The sequence below is a fragment of the Linepithema humile genome, chromosome 3 (assembly GCF_040581485.1).
Source record: "Linepithema humile isolate Giens D197 chromosome 3, Lhum_UNIL_v1.0, whole genome shotgun sequence".
Lineage (NCBI taxonomy): Eukaryota > Metazoa > Arthropoda > Insecta > Hymenoptera > Formicidae > Linepithema > Linepithema humile.
The window spans coordinates 15945724-15965518 of record NC_090130.1 but is presented as its reverse complement, the minus strand read 5'-3'; the positions used below and the strand labels follow the sequence as shown (position 1 = coordinate 15965518).

The window sequence follows — 19795 nt, the reverse complement described above, 5'->3', positions numbered from 1 at the left end:
GAATGTTATTTTTGTGTCGTACACATAATTTTCTAAGAAGTAAAATAATATAGCGAATCACTAATACATTTTATTTAACATACATGTAAATATATTTTTCACTAATAACTTAAGTATTGCACGTGTACGTACGAATTCGAAACGTGGAAATGTCTTTTCTACTTTCGAGTGGCCGTAATTTAGACTGGAAACATGGCAACGACACAGACCAGGAAAACAAATGCCGCACACGCAACGCGACGATTGTTTTATAAAAAATAAGAAAAAAACATTACATCTTTTACAGAATGCAGACTTAATTACGTACCAGAGAGACAAAATTTCAAGAAATGGAAGATAATAAACGGAGAAGGAAGTATTTCGAGCACTGTTCACGTAGATATTAAACACGAATTATTCAACAAGATATCGAAAAAGTTTTTCTTCAAAAACAATATAAGCAATTGAATAATAATAGGCAGGAAGATCTATGTAACAGCTTTCATAATAATAATGCATCAAACATCAGTAGTTCTGTATATGTTGATAATGAAACGAAACGTGTTTGTATCACAAAAGACGAATTACAGAGAAATGTAGAAACGGATTTTGATGAAAATCACCAGATTTGTTTTCAATTTTTGGAAGACGACCATACACGCGAAAATAATATGCAATTACTTGACTTTCCAACTCACAATATAGAAGAAAATATTGAAGAATATTGGGAAGAAATAATGAATGACAAACATGAATATTATCATTATATTTTTGATAATTTAAATGTAAATAAATTGCCTGACGAAAATATGCAATGCAATGAAGAGCTGGAAAATTTTAGACCAGATTTATGTGATTGGGCTTTACGTAATAATGAGTCTCATAAATCAATAAATAAATTATTACAATTGCTTTTGAAGTATACGAATTATTCATTGCCAAAAGATGCCCGAACTTTGTTACGCACACCACATACAACAAATTATACAAATATTGCAGGTGGACAATATTTACATTTTGGATTATTAAATGTGTTGAATTTACTTATGAAAAAATATACGAACGCAGGACTTGTTGTTAACAATGTAACACTTTCTTTAAATATCTATGGTTTACCAATATCTAGGTGATCATCTCATTATCTTTGGCCTATTCTAATAGCTGATGGAATTTTTAAATCTGTTCACATAATAGGTACTTATTATGGTACAGGTAAACCAAGATCAGCCAATGATTTTCTTGAAAAATTCGTTCAGGAAGTGAAGATATTTATACAAAATGGAGTTATCTTTGACGGACGTCGTATCAGTGTTATTCTTTCCACCATCATTTGTGATGCCCCTGCGAGATCATTTATCTTGTACACAAAAGATCATAATGGATTTTCAAGTTGCTCTAAATGCACTATTCCAGAGAGAATATATACAGAGGACTATGTGCTTTCCTTATACTAAGACTTTTTATAATCTTAGAACTGATGAAGATTTTTGATAGAATATCATAAAGGAGAGACATTGCTACTGCAAATTCCGCATATTGGCCTGATATCAGCTATTGCATTGTATTATATGCATATAATCTGCTTAGATGTTGTAAAAAAATTGTTGCTGTTATGGATGAAGGGACCATTGACAGTACGAATTGGTGGTACGAACATAAATCTCATTTCCCAAGGTTTGATTGCACTAAGAAGTTCGATATTAAAAGAGTTTTCAAGAAATCCCAGAAGTCTATCAGAAATTAAATATTGGAAGGCCACTGAATTCCGACAATTTCTATTGTATACAAGACCTATTGTATTGAAATCAGTCTTGAAACAGACGATATATGAACATTTTCTAACACTACATGTTGCAATTTCAATACTAATAACTTTAACATTAATCGTAGATGACGAAAATATAAAATACGCTGAAAAATTGCTGGTCTACTTTGTGGAAAGTTTTCAAATTCTGTATGACAAACAATTTGTCTCTCACAATGTGCACAATTTACTTCATTTAGGTAATGAAGTAAGGAGAAATGAGATATTGGATAACTTCAGCGTTTTTCCATTTGAAAATTTTTTGGGTAGTCTGAAGAAATTTATTAGAAAACAATCAATTAATATAATAGAAAGGCATAGAGAGCCGTCGCGGGATGTTAGTGCGAAATTATAATTTTTCTTAAAGAAATTAATTTGTTAGTCTACGTGAGACAGTTAAATTTGTACACCGATCTCTGGTTCGAGATACTTAAAGTGTACGAAAATTTTAGTACATTGTTCTCACATATGGAGAATCAGTATGTACTGATAGGAATTATTAGAAAGAAGGGAATAGAGAAAAAATATCAGGGCGCGAGTGGCTAAACCGGGAATTGAACCCGGGTCTTCCGCTTGCCGGGCGAATGTTCTACCACTAAACTACTCAGACCCCACGCTTCTAACATTTATTTCTCTTAGTTTAGGAAATCAACAAATCTGTAGGACATAAACGCGTCATAATGCCCGCGTGATTTAAAACAATTTAACACATATAAAGGAATGGCTCAAATAATAACAATCAATTAATATAATAGAAAGACATAGAGAGCCGTCGCGGGATGTTAGTGCGAAATTATAATTTTTCTTAAAGAAATTAATTTGTTAGTCTACGTGAGACAGTTAAATTTGTACACCGATCTCTGGTTCGAGATACTTAAAGTGTACGAAAATTTTAGTACATTGTTCTCACATATGGAGAATCAGTATGTACTGATAGGAATTATTAGAAAGAAGGGAATAGAGAAAAAATATCATTAAATTGTTTTAAATCACGCGGGCATTATGACGCGTTTATGTCCTACAGATTTGTTGATTTCCTAAACTAAGAGAAATAAATGTTAGAAGTGTGGGGTCTGAGTAGTTTAGTGGTAGAACATTCGCCCGGCAAGCGGAAGACCCGGGTTCAATTCCCGGCTTAGCCACTCGCGCCCTGATATTTTTTCTCTATTCCCTTCTTTCTAATAATTCCTATCAGTACATACTGTAACGATGCAGCCCGCTGCATCGTTACGGCTACGGACCGTCCATCGTCCGTAGCCCACCAAGGGCGCATCGCGCGCCGATAAATTTCCTATCAAAAACAGCGGCGGTCAACCGCCGAAAATCCCCCACACCCGACCGTTCCGAAATTCCGTATTGTGGGGGACTCGCCGCCGAAACCGCCGATGCTTGCCGATTCGAAATCATTCGGCCGCCAGCCGGGTATAAAAGAGGCCCGGCTGAACGTCTTCTCACCAGACTCCGTTCGCTGATCGACAGCGAACATCCCTCTACGAGTGTCCTCGTAGTCCTCAACCGAGCATACTCGGTTTTTCTTTATACCTGTTCCAGCACACGAGTATCCTCGTGTACCGCCGAGCGTCCTCGGTATGCTTGATTCCCGCATACGAATCTATTCGTATACCCGCTGAGCGTACTTGGCTCCTCTAGGCCACCGAACTTCGTATTGCGGGCATTCCCGCGTACCTAGCCAGGTCGCCGTTCTAAACTCCGCCTTCGTACGAGCATCCTCGTACTCCCGTTGAGCTTACTCGACGTCATGGTCCTGATTCCGCGTTGCAGCGCACCAGGGATTCATCCGCAGAATCCAGCGAGCAAACCGCGTCGACCAATCCGCGCCGTCAAGCGACCCGTCACGATCTACGGACGATCGAACGGACTCGCGATACCGTCACGAACGCACTCACCGACGAGCGTTGCGTTGTACCAACCGTTGCGACCCGATCGCCCGCGCTTGCGCTCTCTCTGATCGCACCAAGACGCCTCACGTCAAACTCTAATGATCAATTCACCGCTGCTTAAACAATTGTCTCACTGTTGCCGGTACCCCAGACTTATTTTACGCCGCTTTAATAAGTATCTCGCCGTCCGTTTAAATAACTGTTACACCGTTACCGATTCTCCAGATTTATTTCACGCCGCTTCAACGAATTACTTCGCCGTTTTCTTAAACGACTGTTACACCGTTACCGATACTCCAGATTTATTTCACGCCGCTTCACCGAATTATTTCGCCGTTTGCTTAAACGATTGTTTCACCATTGCCGGTACTCCAGATTTATTTTACGCCGCTTTAATGAGTATCTCGCCGTCCGTTTAAATGACTGTTACACCGTTGCCGATACTCCAGATTTATTTTACGCCGCTTTGATAATTATTTCGCCGCCCGCCTAAATAATTGCTTATACCAATCTCACCGATATTTGTACGATTATTTCCCGCCGCTTTAACGAATCATTTCGCCGTTGCTTCACTAATTATTTCACCGTTGTTACCATACCGATCGCACCGATCCTTTCTATTTATCTCACGCTACTTATATGTTCTTTCGAATTCGCTTCGCACGCGCTTCACATGTACACACGAGCATTGAAGCAGATCATTCGAAACAAATCGTATCAACATCTTTCTCAATAAACGCTGTTTCATTATTTTGTTATAAACGAGCATTTGGTTTATTTGACATACCCCCAACCGACCGAACCTGGATTCCGGCGAGCTACTCCGCGTCCGCCGAAGCTCACACGGTTTCAATACTGATTCTCCATATGTGAGAACAATGTACTAAAATTTTCGTACACTTTAAGTATCTCGAACCAGAGATCGGTGTACAAATTTAACTGTCTCACGTAGACTAACAAATTAATTTCTTTAAGAAAAATTATAATTTCGCACTAACATCCCGCGACGGCTCTCTATGCCTTTCTATTATATTAATTGATTGTTATCATTTGAGCCATTCCTTTATATGTGTTAAATTGTTTTATTAGAAAACCTGAAAAACCTTTGCAGCAACTAGCACAACGATATAGTAAACAGCAGTCTATGTCTCAAGAGCAATTCATAGTTCCTACGTGTCAGTTAAAATATCAACACCACTGCATTACCTCTGTTATCTGAATTTTCACATGAAACAATGATACAATTTAAAATATTGCAAAATGACGCATATTATTTTAACTGTAATAATATAAATAATAATATTCTCATGTTAGATAATAAGACAATTGTAAGAGTTTTGAATATAGTAAAAACACGAAATAATAACTATATTATAGAACAAAGTGTAACATTACTAATAGTATTTATGAAAAGCCATGTTTTTCAGCCATATTATCCATCTTCATAGTAACTGATGATAACATTATTTTATTAATCTATAAAACACATAATGTGTAAAATGTGGATAATTAAAAAAACGAAAATTGATTTCATCGTTATACCACTACGGCATAATAAAAATTGAAATAATTGATGTATAAACTTCTTGTTCGGTAGTTCTTATTGACGTTTTGTAATCCAACTGTATACATTTGTAAACCCAAACAAATATTGTTTTGTTCTTATTATATTGTATGTGCTTTTATTTTATATATAAAATCAGTTTTGTGATATGAATCAATTAAAATATTAATTATAAATATTGTTTTTCAATTATTTTAATATTCTTGATTATAAACAATAAATTTCATTAAGTTACTTAAATAATTTTACTTAGAGCTAATATTAAACTCATATTATTAATTTTGTTATAAAGATATATTATATCATGAAAGAAATATATCTGCAATATTTCAAAATATTTTAATATACATCTTTGAATTATAATGTTGCACTAATATTTAGCAACAATTTCTACAGAATATTAAATTAACAATATTGCAGCAATATTGCGCAATATAAAAATATTGCTGCAATGTTGCTGTAATATTTCATGCTATAAGGGAAGTGTTCTTATTAATTTCGTGTTCCATGAGTGCTAATTGCGTTGCGTGCCTTTGAGATCGTTCGGCAATGAACCGTGATCGTAATAATATATTATATATATTGTCGATTTTAATCGATAAATGCTGTATTGTACCGAAAAAATTGTTTTTTTTTGTTTTTTTTTTCTGTAAACGTTTAGATATTTCCGTAAGTTGCTGCTTCATATTTATACTCACAATCAGTATGCCCTATATTGTATGTAAGAAAATTTCAAGGCAATATCGCGAGGGCCGTATAAAGCCTTATCAAAAATTACTATAATACGACAATAGCGGCGGATCATAAGAGGAATTATAAGTCTATATATGTACTATGACCATTATGCAAAAAATGTAGTAAAAATTTTTATAATTTTTTCATGGTCTGCGCGTACTGCAATAGTAATTTTGGATATAAAATTTTCTCCGTGTACAAGATATTCAAACTAACATGTTACGTTTTAGTGAAACATTTGAGAATTTTGAAAAAAATGTATGTATGTATTGTATTTCTTTTCTAGTATGAAGAAACGCTGAAACCTTCATATATAAGTGTAGATCTATCGGAAGTTGAACTTGCAGAATACGATGGCCCTTCAATCCCTCCAAATAATTCGCTTTTGCTTGATGTAAGCTTTGTTTTAATGTATTTTCTTCTTATTATTGTTGTTATTATTATTATTAATATTATTATGACTACAGAGTAATACATACCAATATGATATTATTTTCTTTAGCTAAGGCGCGACATGATCGATCAAAAGGAAGGAGAAACGGACTTTACAATCAAAATGCATTACGATGATATGGTAAGAAATTATTATAGACATTTATGATTCATTTTAAAATTTATTTAATTTAACCATTAGACATGTTTTTTGGAAGCAACATATTTTTGAAGGATATGTTTTTCAAGGGATAAAAAAATGATTATTTTTATTTGAGCTCGAGTAAGCGTGTCGAGATGATGTCAATCTGCTGTAAAAATTTGTTAAATAAGAAACCCCATTTTTTTATTGCATATTTTGTAGCTATTATTGAGATGTTTTTAAAACAGTATGCATAAAGTTTTTTATTAAGAATTTCCTAAGATATTTTGTATTATGTTATGATATTTTGATATAAAATATTAAATATCTCCTAAAATGTCAGGAGAAAAAAAAAATAAATAAAATAAAAATAAATAAAAAAATAAATAAATAAACATATTTTTGATTGATGTGGAAATTAAAAAAGTTCTTTTACTTTTCTTGGACTATTTACTTTTCAATTATTTTATTTTAATATCTTTATACATAGAATGATAAAGGAAATTGATTAGATTAATATCTATTAATTGGTGGTGGTTTTTACATATGTAATTTTGCAAAGTACACTAACATATTTACAGAGCACAGTGGAATCTTTTAAAAATAACTTTTGTATTTTTTTATATCAATCGATTAGAGCTCTGTATATTAGTATAATTACAGTTATTTCATAATATTAATATATTGTAGAAGTACAATTTCTTATCACATAATATTTGTTGATTTACAGAAACGAGTCACAATTAGAAGGCACAACTACTTTTACAAGCCGATTGATGGTACTCCATTTTCTTTAGGCCTGGCTCTACCGGAGGGTTATGGCTTGTTTGAATTGCGCGCTGAGCAGGAAATCAAGCTGGCTATCGTAAACGGTAAATTTTGCATTGTTATTGCACGGCTTAACCCCTTTAAGTATTAATGATGCATACACCACACACATACACATGTGCGCGCGTGTTATTTGAAAACTGAATGTTAGTAGTAATATACAGTATTACGAAAGTTACTTCATAAAAATAGCTCGTTACAGTTACCGTTTCTTTCTAACTTTTATCGTATTATTCGTTACTGATTCTAAAAAGTAATTTGTGTCACCATTGCTATTATTTTATAAGTAACAAATTATTGCTATTTGTTATTTTCTTTTTGCAACTCAATATAGTGCTGAAAATTAGGTATAAAAACGTTACGCTTTTAATATTTTGTTATTAAAATATCAATGAAAACAATAAATAAAATAAATTATTTATATGTGAAAAAATTTATATTATTTTATTAACAAGTGTTAATAATTTTACAAATATATACATACAGTAAAAATTTAAATATATGAGTATATAGGAATATTATTGATCCGTAAGGCTTGTTTAGGTATTTGGTAAGCGGTCGGAATAATTAAAAGAGTAGTGGTGTGGGGCCTCGCCGTGCGTAATTTCGTTCGGTTAGAGGTTGCTCAAAGGATTGTTGGATTCTAGGTCGAGGGGCTTCGATCACGACACTGTGGTTGATAGTATGCTATTTATTGCACTTACAGAAAGTGACGGAAGTGAATCTCTCCGATTTTTACAAGCTTTGAATATGTTGTAGAGTAGCTCAACATAAGAGACACATATTTTTTATGTGCTTTCTCGCTCATTTAAGGGTTGAAACAATCCTTACAAGCAAAAACGGTATATTCGGTTTTGATCGAATATCATCAAAATTGTAAGAAATATAAAAAATATTTCGAATAAAAAAAGTTTTATGGTCTTTTATGGGCTTTATAACCGCATAGCTGGATTTTAAAAAAATGTAATATTTTTTAATTAACCCCCACCCCTTGTTATTACTTTTACAAATTTCAAAATTTTTGTAATAACAGAAGTTGTAAAATTTTTTACGCTGAATTCAATTATATATGATTTTATTATGTTTTGAAATCGCATCTTTCAGAAATAAGCCGTTCAGAAATATCGCAATATATACGTCGCGCTGCACGACGTATCGTTTATGCCGCGCTTGTGTTGCGCAATATTATTTTTTATATGATATATATATGTATATAAAAAATATATATATACATATATCAGGATCCTACAATATAATTTTTTGCTGAGTTATCATCCGTCAAAGTTGACCAATTTTTGCCCAAAATTTTTCAATGCCATAATTTTTTTGAGCAATATATATTATATTTTATGGTATATATATTTATATATATATATATATATATATATATATACTGCTCAAAAAAATTATGGTATTGAAAAATTTTGGGCAAAAATTAATTAACTTTGACGGATGATAACTCCGCGAAAAATCATTGTAGGATCCTGATTTTTTTAAAATAAAAGCTTGAAATTTCTACTTTAAGATACTATTACGCGATTTTAAGTTGCATCCCAACGACTGTAATCCCTTAAATCTGAGGGCATGATTATCATATTGAAAATTGCAAAGTTTGACAGAATGCACGGACTTGCTAGAATTTTTTTGAGGGGATGCCGTTTGCAGGGGCATAAAGCTGGAAATTTCCCCTTTAATTTAATAAAAAACAGCAGATTGCTGCGTTTTTTTTTTCGCAAAGTTATAATATTTTAAAGTAAGCCTTGCATTTTTGACATGTATCACCGGCATTACCGTTACCGGATGTGCACCACGGCGAGGTTGCTGGCCGGAATTTGTACATCGCGCGCGCGCGCGTGTGTGTGTGTGTGTGTGTGTGTGTGTATGTACATGTACATGTCACAGCAGAGATAAGAACCCCGTGGTTTGTCACTTCCGCGGTATTTAATGACTCCAAACCCTCTCTACTATGTGAGTCTGTAAATTTCAGTAACGCATGTTGCCTCCGCGTTGCTCGATTATTGCTTGCAGCCGTTTCCTTGTGTTAATGCAGGTCCTAATTTCTTCCTGCGAAATGCCATTCCAGATTTGAACTAGGGCTTGTCATAAGTCATAGCAGAGAAGATTTGGAGTCATTAAATACCGCGGAAGTGACAAACCACGGGGTTCTTATCTTTGCTGTGACACACACACACACACACACACATACACACGCGCGCGCGCGCGCGCACAAAACAAAGATATAAATCCGACCATGTGACCTCCATGCAGTACACTTTAGGTAATGTTAATGCCAGCAGTATTGTAAATTTCATGCTTCATAACTCGAAAAATACTTAATAAAAAAATACTTTATCATAGTGTTTTGAAAAGCGAGTACAAGAATATGCAATGAATAATGGGGGCTTTCATTTAAAAACCTCCATTTGAAGGTGACCTTTACGTGATCTTCAAACGACTTTCCAAGGACAAACCAATGACACCATCTTATGTTCCTCTCAAAGTCAAAACTTTTGTATGAAACATTTTTTTCTAAAATCCCGTAATTTCCAGATATCTGACTGTTTAAAATAAAATAGGAACACCCTGTATATTGAAAAAACAAATATAACAGATACTGATATGAGATATAATGAGAAAATAAGATAATTGCAAATTTATTAAACACATTATTATGTTATATGGTATTTAAAGATTACTACCCATAGGCAATCTATCATAGTTATGGAGTAGTCGGAAATAAATTAGGGTACTAATATTAGCTGCATTTAGCAGAACAAAGTGTTTAGTAAACGATCGATAATTTTGTTTTATTCAATATTTGCTTGATAATTATGTAATTATTATTATGTGTTATTATGTAAATATTTCTATAGTTACAGCAGTCTTTAATAATATTTCGTCTATAATAATAAAGTCTATAATAAAGATTTTTAAGATTAAAGAAATTTCCCTCTTCTCTGATTTTTCAATAAAATATTGAAGATCAGTAACGGCAGCTTTTCATATAGTGTTGCTTTCCAACGATTTTTATTTGGTATATTACTGTTCGTCTAAAAGTATTGGTTGCCTTCATATAATATATCTAAAAGTATACATTTAAATTTAATTATTATTATTATTGTTCGCAAGCAAGTTTGAATATTCACTGCAAATAAAAAAGAATAGCTCTGGTATCGCTCAGAGACAGCGTAGGAGATCTCACAGAAAACGAAACAGTGTGACAAAGAGCGACGAGGAATAGCGAGAAGGGGAGAAAAAGATTGCTGTCGTCTACGGAGCGAAACTGACTGTAACGAGAGTGAGCAAGAAGAGCGAATGAGAGAGAGCGAGAAAGATGGAGCAAGTGCGAAAGGAAAGAGCGTGGATCACACAATCGAATAATCATTTACTTTTAGATTAACAAATCCGATTTATTGTCTTCGTTGAAATCAGATTGAGAACTCAGATGACAGTTAATCGTTGAAGAATGCACAGATAAACGAAATAATGTGTCTCAAAGTTATAACGATTGACGCCAAAAAATACTGAGCGAATTTTAGACCACACTACGGATTAAGGAATAGAGAGACCGAGTTTAAAATCCTAGTTTAGGAGTAACTCAAGCGATAACTCAAGCATGTGGGGGGAATTGCTTTTCGCCATATTAGTTTCTATTCTCTTACACAGAGACACCAGTCTGTGACATTCCTACATTTGTGTGGTAGTGTCCAGTGGTATCAGAAGACGAGAAGAAGTTAGGTGCATAAGAGAGAATTATAAGAAAATTAATTTTTTTTATTAAAATGGTTAAGTGTATAGTGCCAGGATGCTCTATTACAAATTATAATACTGAAAAACAAAGTAAATTTCAAAAAGCATTAGAGCAAAATGTAAAAATTAATCTACATAGGTAAAAAATTATATTAATCTTATTATTTAATATATAACTTTATTGTTGTTATATATGAAAAAAAATGCTGTCTTTGTTGATAGCTTAACTCAAAAAGGTTAAATATAAAGGAAATGAGATTAAAATTATGATATGTATAAATATTTCATATTACCAAAAGAGATGTAAATAAAAGAAAATTGTGACTGAAAAATATTGAATTACATGAAGACATAAATTCTTTCTATTTTAACTTTTATTATGTTGACTCTTTCATTTCTCACATATACACAAGTATGAGTTCTATGTGTGTAACTGAGAAACGAATATGACGCCCCTCCCCCCTCCCCCGCTAAGCCATGAACGTGTTTCACGGCTAGAACGTGCTCCGTCCCTTTATTCCAGAGCTCGGAATTAGTCAAGATCTATAGAGAGAAGGTTACCTCAGTAAAACCGGTTGTTGGCGAGGGACGATGAAGGAAGGGGGGAGCTAGAAACAACTTGAGGCGAGAGGCGATGAAGTAAGAGGGGAGCTAGAAACAGATTGATGGCGAGGGGCGATGAAGGAAGGGGAGAGCATGATGATCTCATCTGCGAACAGTAGCTGTCTGAGATCAAGATCTATAGAGAAAAGGTTACCTCAGTAAAACCGATTGTAGGCGAGGGACGATTAAAGAATGGGGGAGCATGATGATCTCATCGGCGAACAGTAACTGTCATAGCTCTGTTCGCAGATGACATCATCATTGCCTCTCTTGCCGCTCGTCCCTCTTTGCGTATGAGGTAACCTTCTCTCTATAGATCTTGGGAATTAGTTGCACATTTCGGGTCGATTCCCGAGACGACGTCTCCTGTTCCCCCACTACCGCCCGGTCATTAGCGACCGAGCCGCCGATAGCTCTGGCTCAGGAGCGTTTTATATTAGAAATAGGCTGGATTGTTTAGGTATCTCTCAGGAAATCGTAATATTTTCTTCGCTACATAAATAATGTTTATTTTTATTAATACATAATATATATATTTAATTATTAATGAAAATAAACATTATTTATGTAGCAAAGAAAATTGTACGATTTTTTGAGAGATGCCTAAACAACCCAGCCTATTTCTAATATAAAATGCTCCTGAGCCAGAGCTCCAGAGCTATCGGCGGCTCAGTCGCCAGCGGCCGGGCGGTAGTGGGGGAACAAGAGGCGTCGTCTTAGGAATCGGCGCAAAATGTGCAACTAATTCCGAGCTCTGCTCTGTTCTTTAATCCGTGGACTACACACAACGTCGCTAATTGCCGAGCAAAGACGGTCTTGTTTGTCTCGTTTTTTGAATACCCATGTGGAAATTGACAAACAGCCCAGTATTGGGTCAATATCGGCAAACGAGACTCGATATCGGCATGATATTAGTAGCCAATACTGGACGAATATGCTTAGTGATCAGATAAGGCCAACGCTAGCTCTTAAGCCTGGTACGATATTAACTTTCGATATTGGCCCGATTGCTTTTAAGTATTTGCACAATGTTGCAGTTTGATATTGACGGGACAATCTTAGCCAATACTGGCCAAATATTCTTAAATCAAAACAGACCGAAGTTGGCATTTAAGCTTGGTACGATGATACTTATTGTTAGTAGAAAGAATTAACAATGCTTTTAAATTGTCAGAATTGATTTTATTAACGAAAAAATTATAATGCCATCAAATTTTTCAACTTAAATCAATCGGATATTTTTTCAAACAAAAAATAAAATTATAATTTTTAATTTCACCGATTGACTAAATAAAAACAAGAAAAAATAACGATATGAGTAATATTCTTGTGCACAAAACAAAAAATAAAATTTGTTTTTTAAAATCTAGTAATAGTATAATTAAAGTATAGTCTAGTATAACTAATCAAATAAAAAATAACTTTTTATATACTAAACATACAGATATATAATAAGAAACATTGAACAGAACCTATTAAAACTGTAACTTACAGATTGGCCCGTCAGTAGTGCCTGTTGTTTTACCAGTGCAAAAACGATGCTTGGTAAAATTACAGTTTTAATATTGGTCCTGTCTTCTTGTCAATATTGGCCCAATATGGATGCCGAGTACTGGTGAAACAAGCAGGCTAATATTGGGCCATTTATAAATACAAGACTGGGACAAGACTGGGCCAATTGTCAATATCGAATATCGGCTATCATGGTTGGGCCTTTATTGGTCCAGTAGTACTACAGGAATGCTATCGACAATTTCTACATGGGTAATATCAATCTTCGAATAATCTCGTTTCGAATAATAATCGACAGTTCGCACCGATAACACTTGATACTCTTGACTTTATTGAGTATGTCTTTAATGACGTCTTTACCTTTACACCTTTCGCGATGCACGAGCGTATACTCCAAATGCAACTTTTAAAAACTCGTGAAGAAATAAATCGCACGATAGTTTTTGAAAGAAGAAGAAATATAGCAATCAAAAAATCAAATCTTTTTCCGAAAAATTGGTATCAAGGAGGGAGGGGGGAGGGGGGGGGTCTTGGGCAAAAATTCATTTTTCAATACCCAGTATGCTGGCCGCCAGTGCCGAAACTAGACAGGTGCAATACAAGGGAAATTCGAAAAGTTCTCGGTCTGACACAGAAATGACGTTAGAAGTATCAAACCGCTGTAATTTTTTGCAAGTTTTATCCTGCAGAGGGCTACTGTCAAAATTTCAGACAGATGCGTTCATTAGTTTCTTTATTTTTGTCGTGTAAAGCAGCACTCGAAATTAGTTGCACATTTCGGGCCGATTTCCGAGACGGCGCCTCCTGTTCCCCCACTACCGCCCGGCCGCTGGCGGCCGAGCCGCCGATAGCTTTGGCTCAGGAGCGTTTTATATTAGAAATAGGCTGGATTGTTTAGGCATCTTTCAGGAAATCGTAATATTTTCTTCACTACATAAATAATGTTTCTTTTTATTAATACATAATATATATATATTTAATTATTAATGAAAATAAACATTATTTATGTAGCAAAGAAAATATTACTATTTTCTGAGAGGTGCCTCAACAACCCAGCCTATTTCTTATATAAAATGCTCCTGCGCCAGAGCTATCGGCGGCTCGGCTGCCAGCGGCCGGGCGGTAGTGGGGAAACAAAAGGCGTCGTCTCGGGAATCGGTCCGAAATGTGCAACTAATTCCGAGCGCTGTAAAGCGGTGTAAAGCAATCAACTTTTGGTTTTCTTTAAAAGTGGATAAAGTCGAATATCGCGCAGTGATAAAATACTTCGTTTTAGAAGGTTTAACGCCAACAGAAATAAAAAACGAGCTAGATTCAATTTTGGGAGAATCTTCATTATCGTTTTCAACTGTTAAGAAAGGGCTACTGAATTTAAATGTGGCCGTACGTCCATAAATAATGATGAATGTTCAGGTCGCCCAAAAACCGCTACAATTGACAAAATTATAGAAAAAATCCATAATGCCGTGTTGAATGATTGACGAGCAAAAGTGCGTGAGCTTGCTAACATTGCAAACATCTCAAGTGGTCGCGTTTACAACATCTTGCATGAGCATTTGCATATGAAAAAGCTTTCAGCGCGATGGATGCCGAGTTTGCTAACAGTTGATGTAAAACGCATTCGAATAAACGTTTCTAAGGAGTGTTTAGACATGTTTAAACGCAATCCAACCGATTTTTTGCGGCGCTTTATCACTGTTGATGAAACATGGATTCATTACACGCCAGAAACTAAGCAACAGTCGAAGCAATGGGTAGAAGCGGGTGGAAGTGCTCCAAAAAAGGCGAAAACAGTTCAATCAGCCGGAAAAGTAATGGCAACTGTTTTCTGGGATTTTCATGGTATTGTGCTCATCGACTACTTAGAAAAAGGAAAAATCATCAACGGAGAATATTATGCAGCATTATTGGATCAATTGAACAATGCTATTAAGGTCAAACGTCCTCATTTAGCAAAAAAATAGTGCTTTTTCATCATGACAATGCACCCGCTCACAGTTCTTCGATTACAGTCGCAAAATTGTATGAATTGCGCTTCGAATTGGTATAATCCAGCCTATTTCTAATATAAAATGCTCCTGAGCCAGAGCTATCGGCGGCTTAGTCGGCAGCGCCCAGGCGGTAGCGGGGGAACGGCAGGCATCGTCTCGGGAATTGACCCGAAATGTGCAACTAATTCCGAGCTCTGGATTAGAAGAAGAATGTAAATCAATGCAGCAATTTTTTAAATGGGTAAAACGCTCAAAGAAACGCCCGAAGACGAAGGACCTGCGGAGAAAAAATCTCCTGCTAGTCTTGCTTCACAAAGTACCGATTTACAATTGAATGCCAATATTTTAGAGGATGATAAAACGCCTAAAGTTGAACAACCTGCGCCAGAGGAAAAATTTCTTGCTAATCTTGCTTTACAAAGTACCGTTTTACAATTGAACTCCAATATTTTAAAGGACGATGATATGTCTGAGGAGCAGCCTGAGTGAAATTTTTCTAAGTTACAACGATCCACATTCGTGGCCTGTTCTCATAAATAAATTAATATATATCCTTATGAAACACGATCTAAAGCAAGGCAATGATATAAATTTCAATTACTTGGTATCAAACATGTTTCTTACCGTTTTGTGTGTGTAATGAAAATACAATGTGCACTGGTTCGCTTATTACCTTTTTTTTTATTGAATTTTATTAACTCGTGTCACGTGTGTCGTATGTATACGAACAAGAAGTATATGATTAATATATAAGGAAAACTGAGACTCGACTGACCTCTGCTCGAGCACCAAAAACAAAAGACGGCGATAATACATTTAATAGCGATGCAATAGATGGCAGTCTTAACAAATAGTTAGATAAAATTAATAACTCAATAGACTCAATATAAAATAATTTTACATACAGTTTGCTTAATGCTACGCGACCAACATCAAACGTAAACTTTGAATTAATATCAAACATGCCGGCCGCCTTAACAAATATAAATTTTTAATAAAGACAAAAAATTAATCGCGGATTTCCTTCAAATCCAATGGGAGAGGACACAAGCGAGTGGCTGGCCTCTTGTATGTTCCCTTATTCGTCCGGACAGTGGCGGCGCGGACGATATTATCATTGCCTAGATGCACCTCCTTGATACGAGCCAACGGCCAACATAGCGGCGGGGTATTGTCCTCCTGTATGATCACCAACTGTCCTGGTTTCAGCGAGATGGCTCCGAACTTCCATTTGGTGCGTTGCTGAAGCTCATTTAAATACTCATTAGACCATTTTTTCCAAAAATGTTGTTGAAGTTGTTTGACTCGTTGCCACCTTGAGAGACGATTTATTTCGATGTCTAATAAGGTCGGTTCAACTGGTGCAGTAAGGCTATCCCCAATCAAAAAATGAGCGGGAGTAAGATAGGAGTTATCGTTAGGATTGGATGTTAATGGAATGAGAGGACGAGAGTTAAGTACAGCTTCTATTTGTGCGAGCAGCGTTTCCATCTCGTCACAGTTTAACAGTGCGGCTCCTGCCATTCTTTTGAGATGAAATTTCATTGATTTTACCGCGGCCTTCCATATGCCACCAAAATGGGGAGTTTGAGGCGGATTAAAGTGCCAGGATATTTCTTCTTGAGCGCAAACTTCAGACAACTTTCCTTGCTGAATGTCCTTGACTACGTGTTGTCTTAATTCCTTCAGTTCTCTGGCCGCGCCGACGAAATTTGTCCGTATAGATGTCGGATGGTTTTTTTTGTCTGGAAATAAATCTCTTAAAAGCATTCAAGAAGGCTTCTGTCGATAGGTCGAAAACTAATTCAATGTGTACGGCCTTACAGGACAAGCATACGGCAGCATAAGTCTTTGAACTCTTGGAGATGCGTTTTTTAGAGTCTCGAATTATGAATGGCCCAGCGTAGTCGATACCACAATGCATGAACGGCCGAGATTGCAAGGATTGGAGTTGGAAGATTGGCCATAATTACTTGATTGGGGCTGGGAGCTGTCTTAAAACATTTTATGCAGGCCCGAGTAACCTGTCTAACAGCGCTCCTGCCAGATATTGGCCAGAAACATTGTCGTAGTGAAGCTAACGTCATTTGAGGTCCAGCGTGTAGTAGTCTTTCATGCTCATATTCGATCAACTTCTTCGTGAAGTTATGTTTTGACGGTAATACAATTGGGTGCTTTGCCGCATATGGAAGCTTAGAGCATGCTAATTTTTCTCCAACCCTGATGATGCCATCGTGATCAAGAAAAGGTGCCAATCCGAGTAATTTGCTGTTGCGAGGAATTGCTTGCTAATTATGCAAGGCCTTGATTTCAGTAGAAAAGGAATAACTCTGGACGATTCTGGCGAGTCGCAGAGTAGCGCGCTTCATTTCCCTTGCTGTCAACAAGCCGGCGTTACGATCTTCTCTCGGTTTTCTTGAATTGTCGATAAATCGTAATATATACGCGGTGATTTTTTGCAAACGTCTCATCGATGAAATCGTGTAAAAGATACTCCATTCTTTAGTAGAATTCTTGGCAATTAATGCAGTCTTGCGCGCTTCTGGAAGATTCTCATGTGACGAAACTTCTGTAGATTCTATTTCCCATTTGTTGCGATCAAGACTAAGCCACGGCGGTTCCTTCCACCAAAGTTGCGCTTGAAGTAACTGTGTCGGTGAAATTTCTCGAGAGATTATGTCGGCTGAATTCTCCGTGATTTTAACATGACTCCAAGAAGTTGAGTCGCACAATTCTTGAATTTGACCCACACGATTGGCCACAAAGACGCTCCATCGTTTTGAATTCGTTCGAATCCACCCAAGCGTGATTGTTGAGTCGGACCAATAATAAATTCCATCGAATTTTGTAGGAATTGCTTCTCTAATGCGCTGCATTAATTGGGCGAGTAATTGAGCTGCACACAATTCTAACCTAAGCAAGGTTACGCTCCTCGCTGGTGCGACTCGAGATTTTACGCATAAAAGATGAGCTCTGTGAAAATTCTTGTAACTCGTTCTAACATAGACGCACGCACCGTAGGCTTCCATGCTGGCATCGCAAAATCCATGAAGCTCAAGTGAGAGTGGGTGCGCTTCTTCTATAACCTTCCGTGGTATCTTGAGTCCGTTTAAGGCGCATAATTGCGATTTGTATGCACGCCATCTCGTTTGAACATCGAGAGAAACCGTTTCATCCCATCCTATTTTAAGTTGCCAAAGATGTTGCACGAGAATCTTGGCCGTTACTGTGACTGGCCCGAGCAATCCGAGTGGGTCGAAAATTCGAGATATGCTTGATAGTATCGTTCTTTTCGTGATTATCTCGGCCGGCGTCCTATGTTTTACATCGTACTGCAAAACGTCGTTGACGGAATGCCACTGTAATCCAAGAGTGGACACATTTTCATCCTTGTCAAGTATTACAATAGAATTTGATGATGATGATGTTGATAAGTTGGGTAATAGTGCTGGTGTGTTTGAGGCCCACTTTCGTAGGTTGAATCCTGCCTCTGATAATATGGTTATCACCTCATCTCGAATGATGTTTGCCTGCTGAATGCAGTTTGAACCCGTCACGAGGTCATCAACGTAGAAGTCTGACAAAATCACCGAAGCTCCTTTTGGAAGCTCATCCTGTTTTAAATGTGCGATTTGTTGTAACGCTCGAGTGGCTAAATATGAAGCAGAAAATGTCCCATAAGTAACAGTTTTAAGCTGATAAGTATGAAGATCTTGTTGCGGATTTTCTCTCCACAATATGCGCTGATATTGTCTTTGCGAAGCGTAAATCCACACCTGTCTATACATTTTTACGTCTGCTGTCATGACGAATTGCCAGAGATAAAATCTTAAGATGATGTCCAGAATGTCCGGTTGTAGTACTGGTCCCACCATGAGAACGTCGTTTAGTGAATATCCTGTGGACGTTTTGCATGAGGCATCAAAAACTACACGCAATTTCGTAGTCAAACTCGTGTCCTTAATGACTGGGTGATGCGGCAAATAATATCCTGGTTCTGTCAGCTCAGAATCTTCAATCGCCTCCATGTGCCCAAGTTGTATATACTCTCTAATAAATTGTACATATTGATTTTTTAATTTCAGGTTTCCTTGCAACCTTCGTTCTAATGAGCAAAATCGCCTTTGCGCTGTTGATTTTGATTGTCCAAGTAATTCGATCATGTCTTCTTTGAAAGGAAGTTTTACTATGAATCGACCATCAATGTTTCTGCAAACTGCCTTGATGAAGTGTTCTTTGCAAAGTTTTTCTTCGCGCGTGAGAATAGGACGATTGCAACAATGCTCGATTTCCCAAAATTTCGTTAGATCCTTATGGAGATCTTGGTTTGTGATAACGTTGCACACGATGCGATCCTCCTGGTACGATCGTGGCAAAGCTGTGGTTGCTCCACCTAGAATCCATCCAAACAATGTTTTTTGCAGAACCGGATGAGACAAGGTGGCTTTCATCTGGCCGACACACAAAATCTCCCAGAATATTTCGGCTCCTAGAAATCTATATTCCCTGGAATATGAAAACTTGGATCGGCAAGACGTAAATTCGATGGAGTGA

At 36.3% G+C, this 19795-nt stretch overlaps 1 protein-coding gene across 9 annotated transcripts in view; it reads left to right on the top strand.

Annotated features, from left to right (window-relative positions):
- Positions 1-19795, top strand: part of stol (stolid) — a 301015-nt gene that overhangs the window by 50747 nt on the left and 230473 nt on the right. For all 9 annotated transcript variants that reach the window (XR_010889250.1, XM_067351795.1, XM_067351792.1 and 6 more), the window contains 3 exons: positions 6270-6377; positions 6486-6557; positions 7288-7429. Coding sequence is in view for 8 of the 9 variants with exons in the window: in XM_067351795.1 (XP_067207896.1) it covers positions 6270-6377; positions 6486-6557; positions 7288-7429 (322 nt within the window). In the remaining variant the exon portion in view is untranslated. The remainder of the gene's footprint in view (positions 1-6269; positions 6378-6485; positions 6558-7287; positions 7430-19795) is intronic.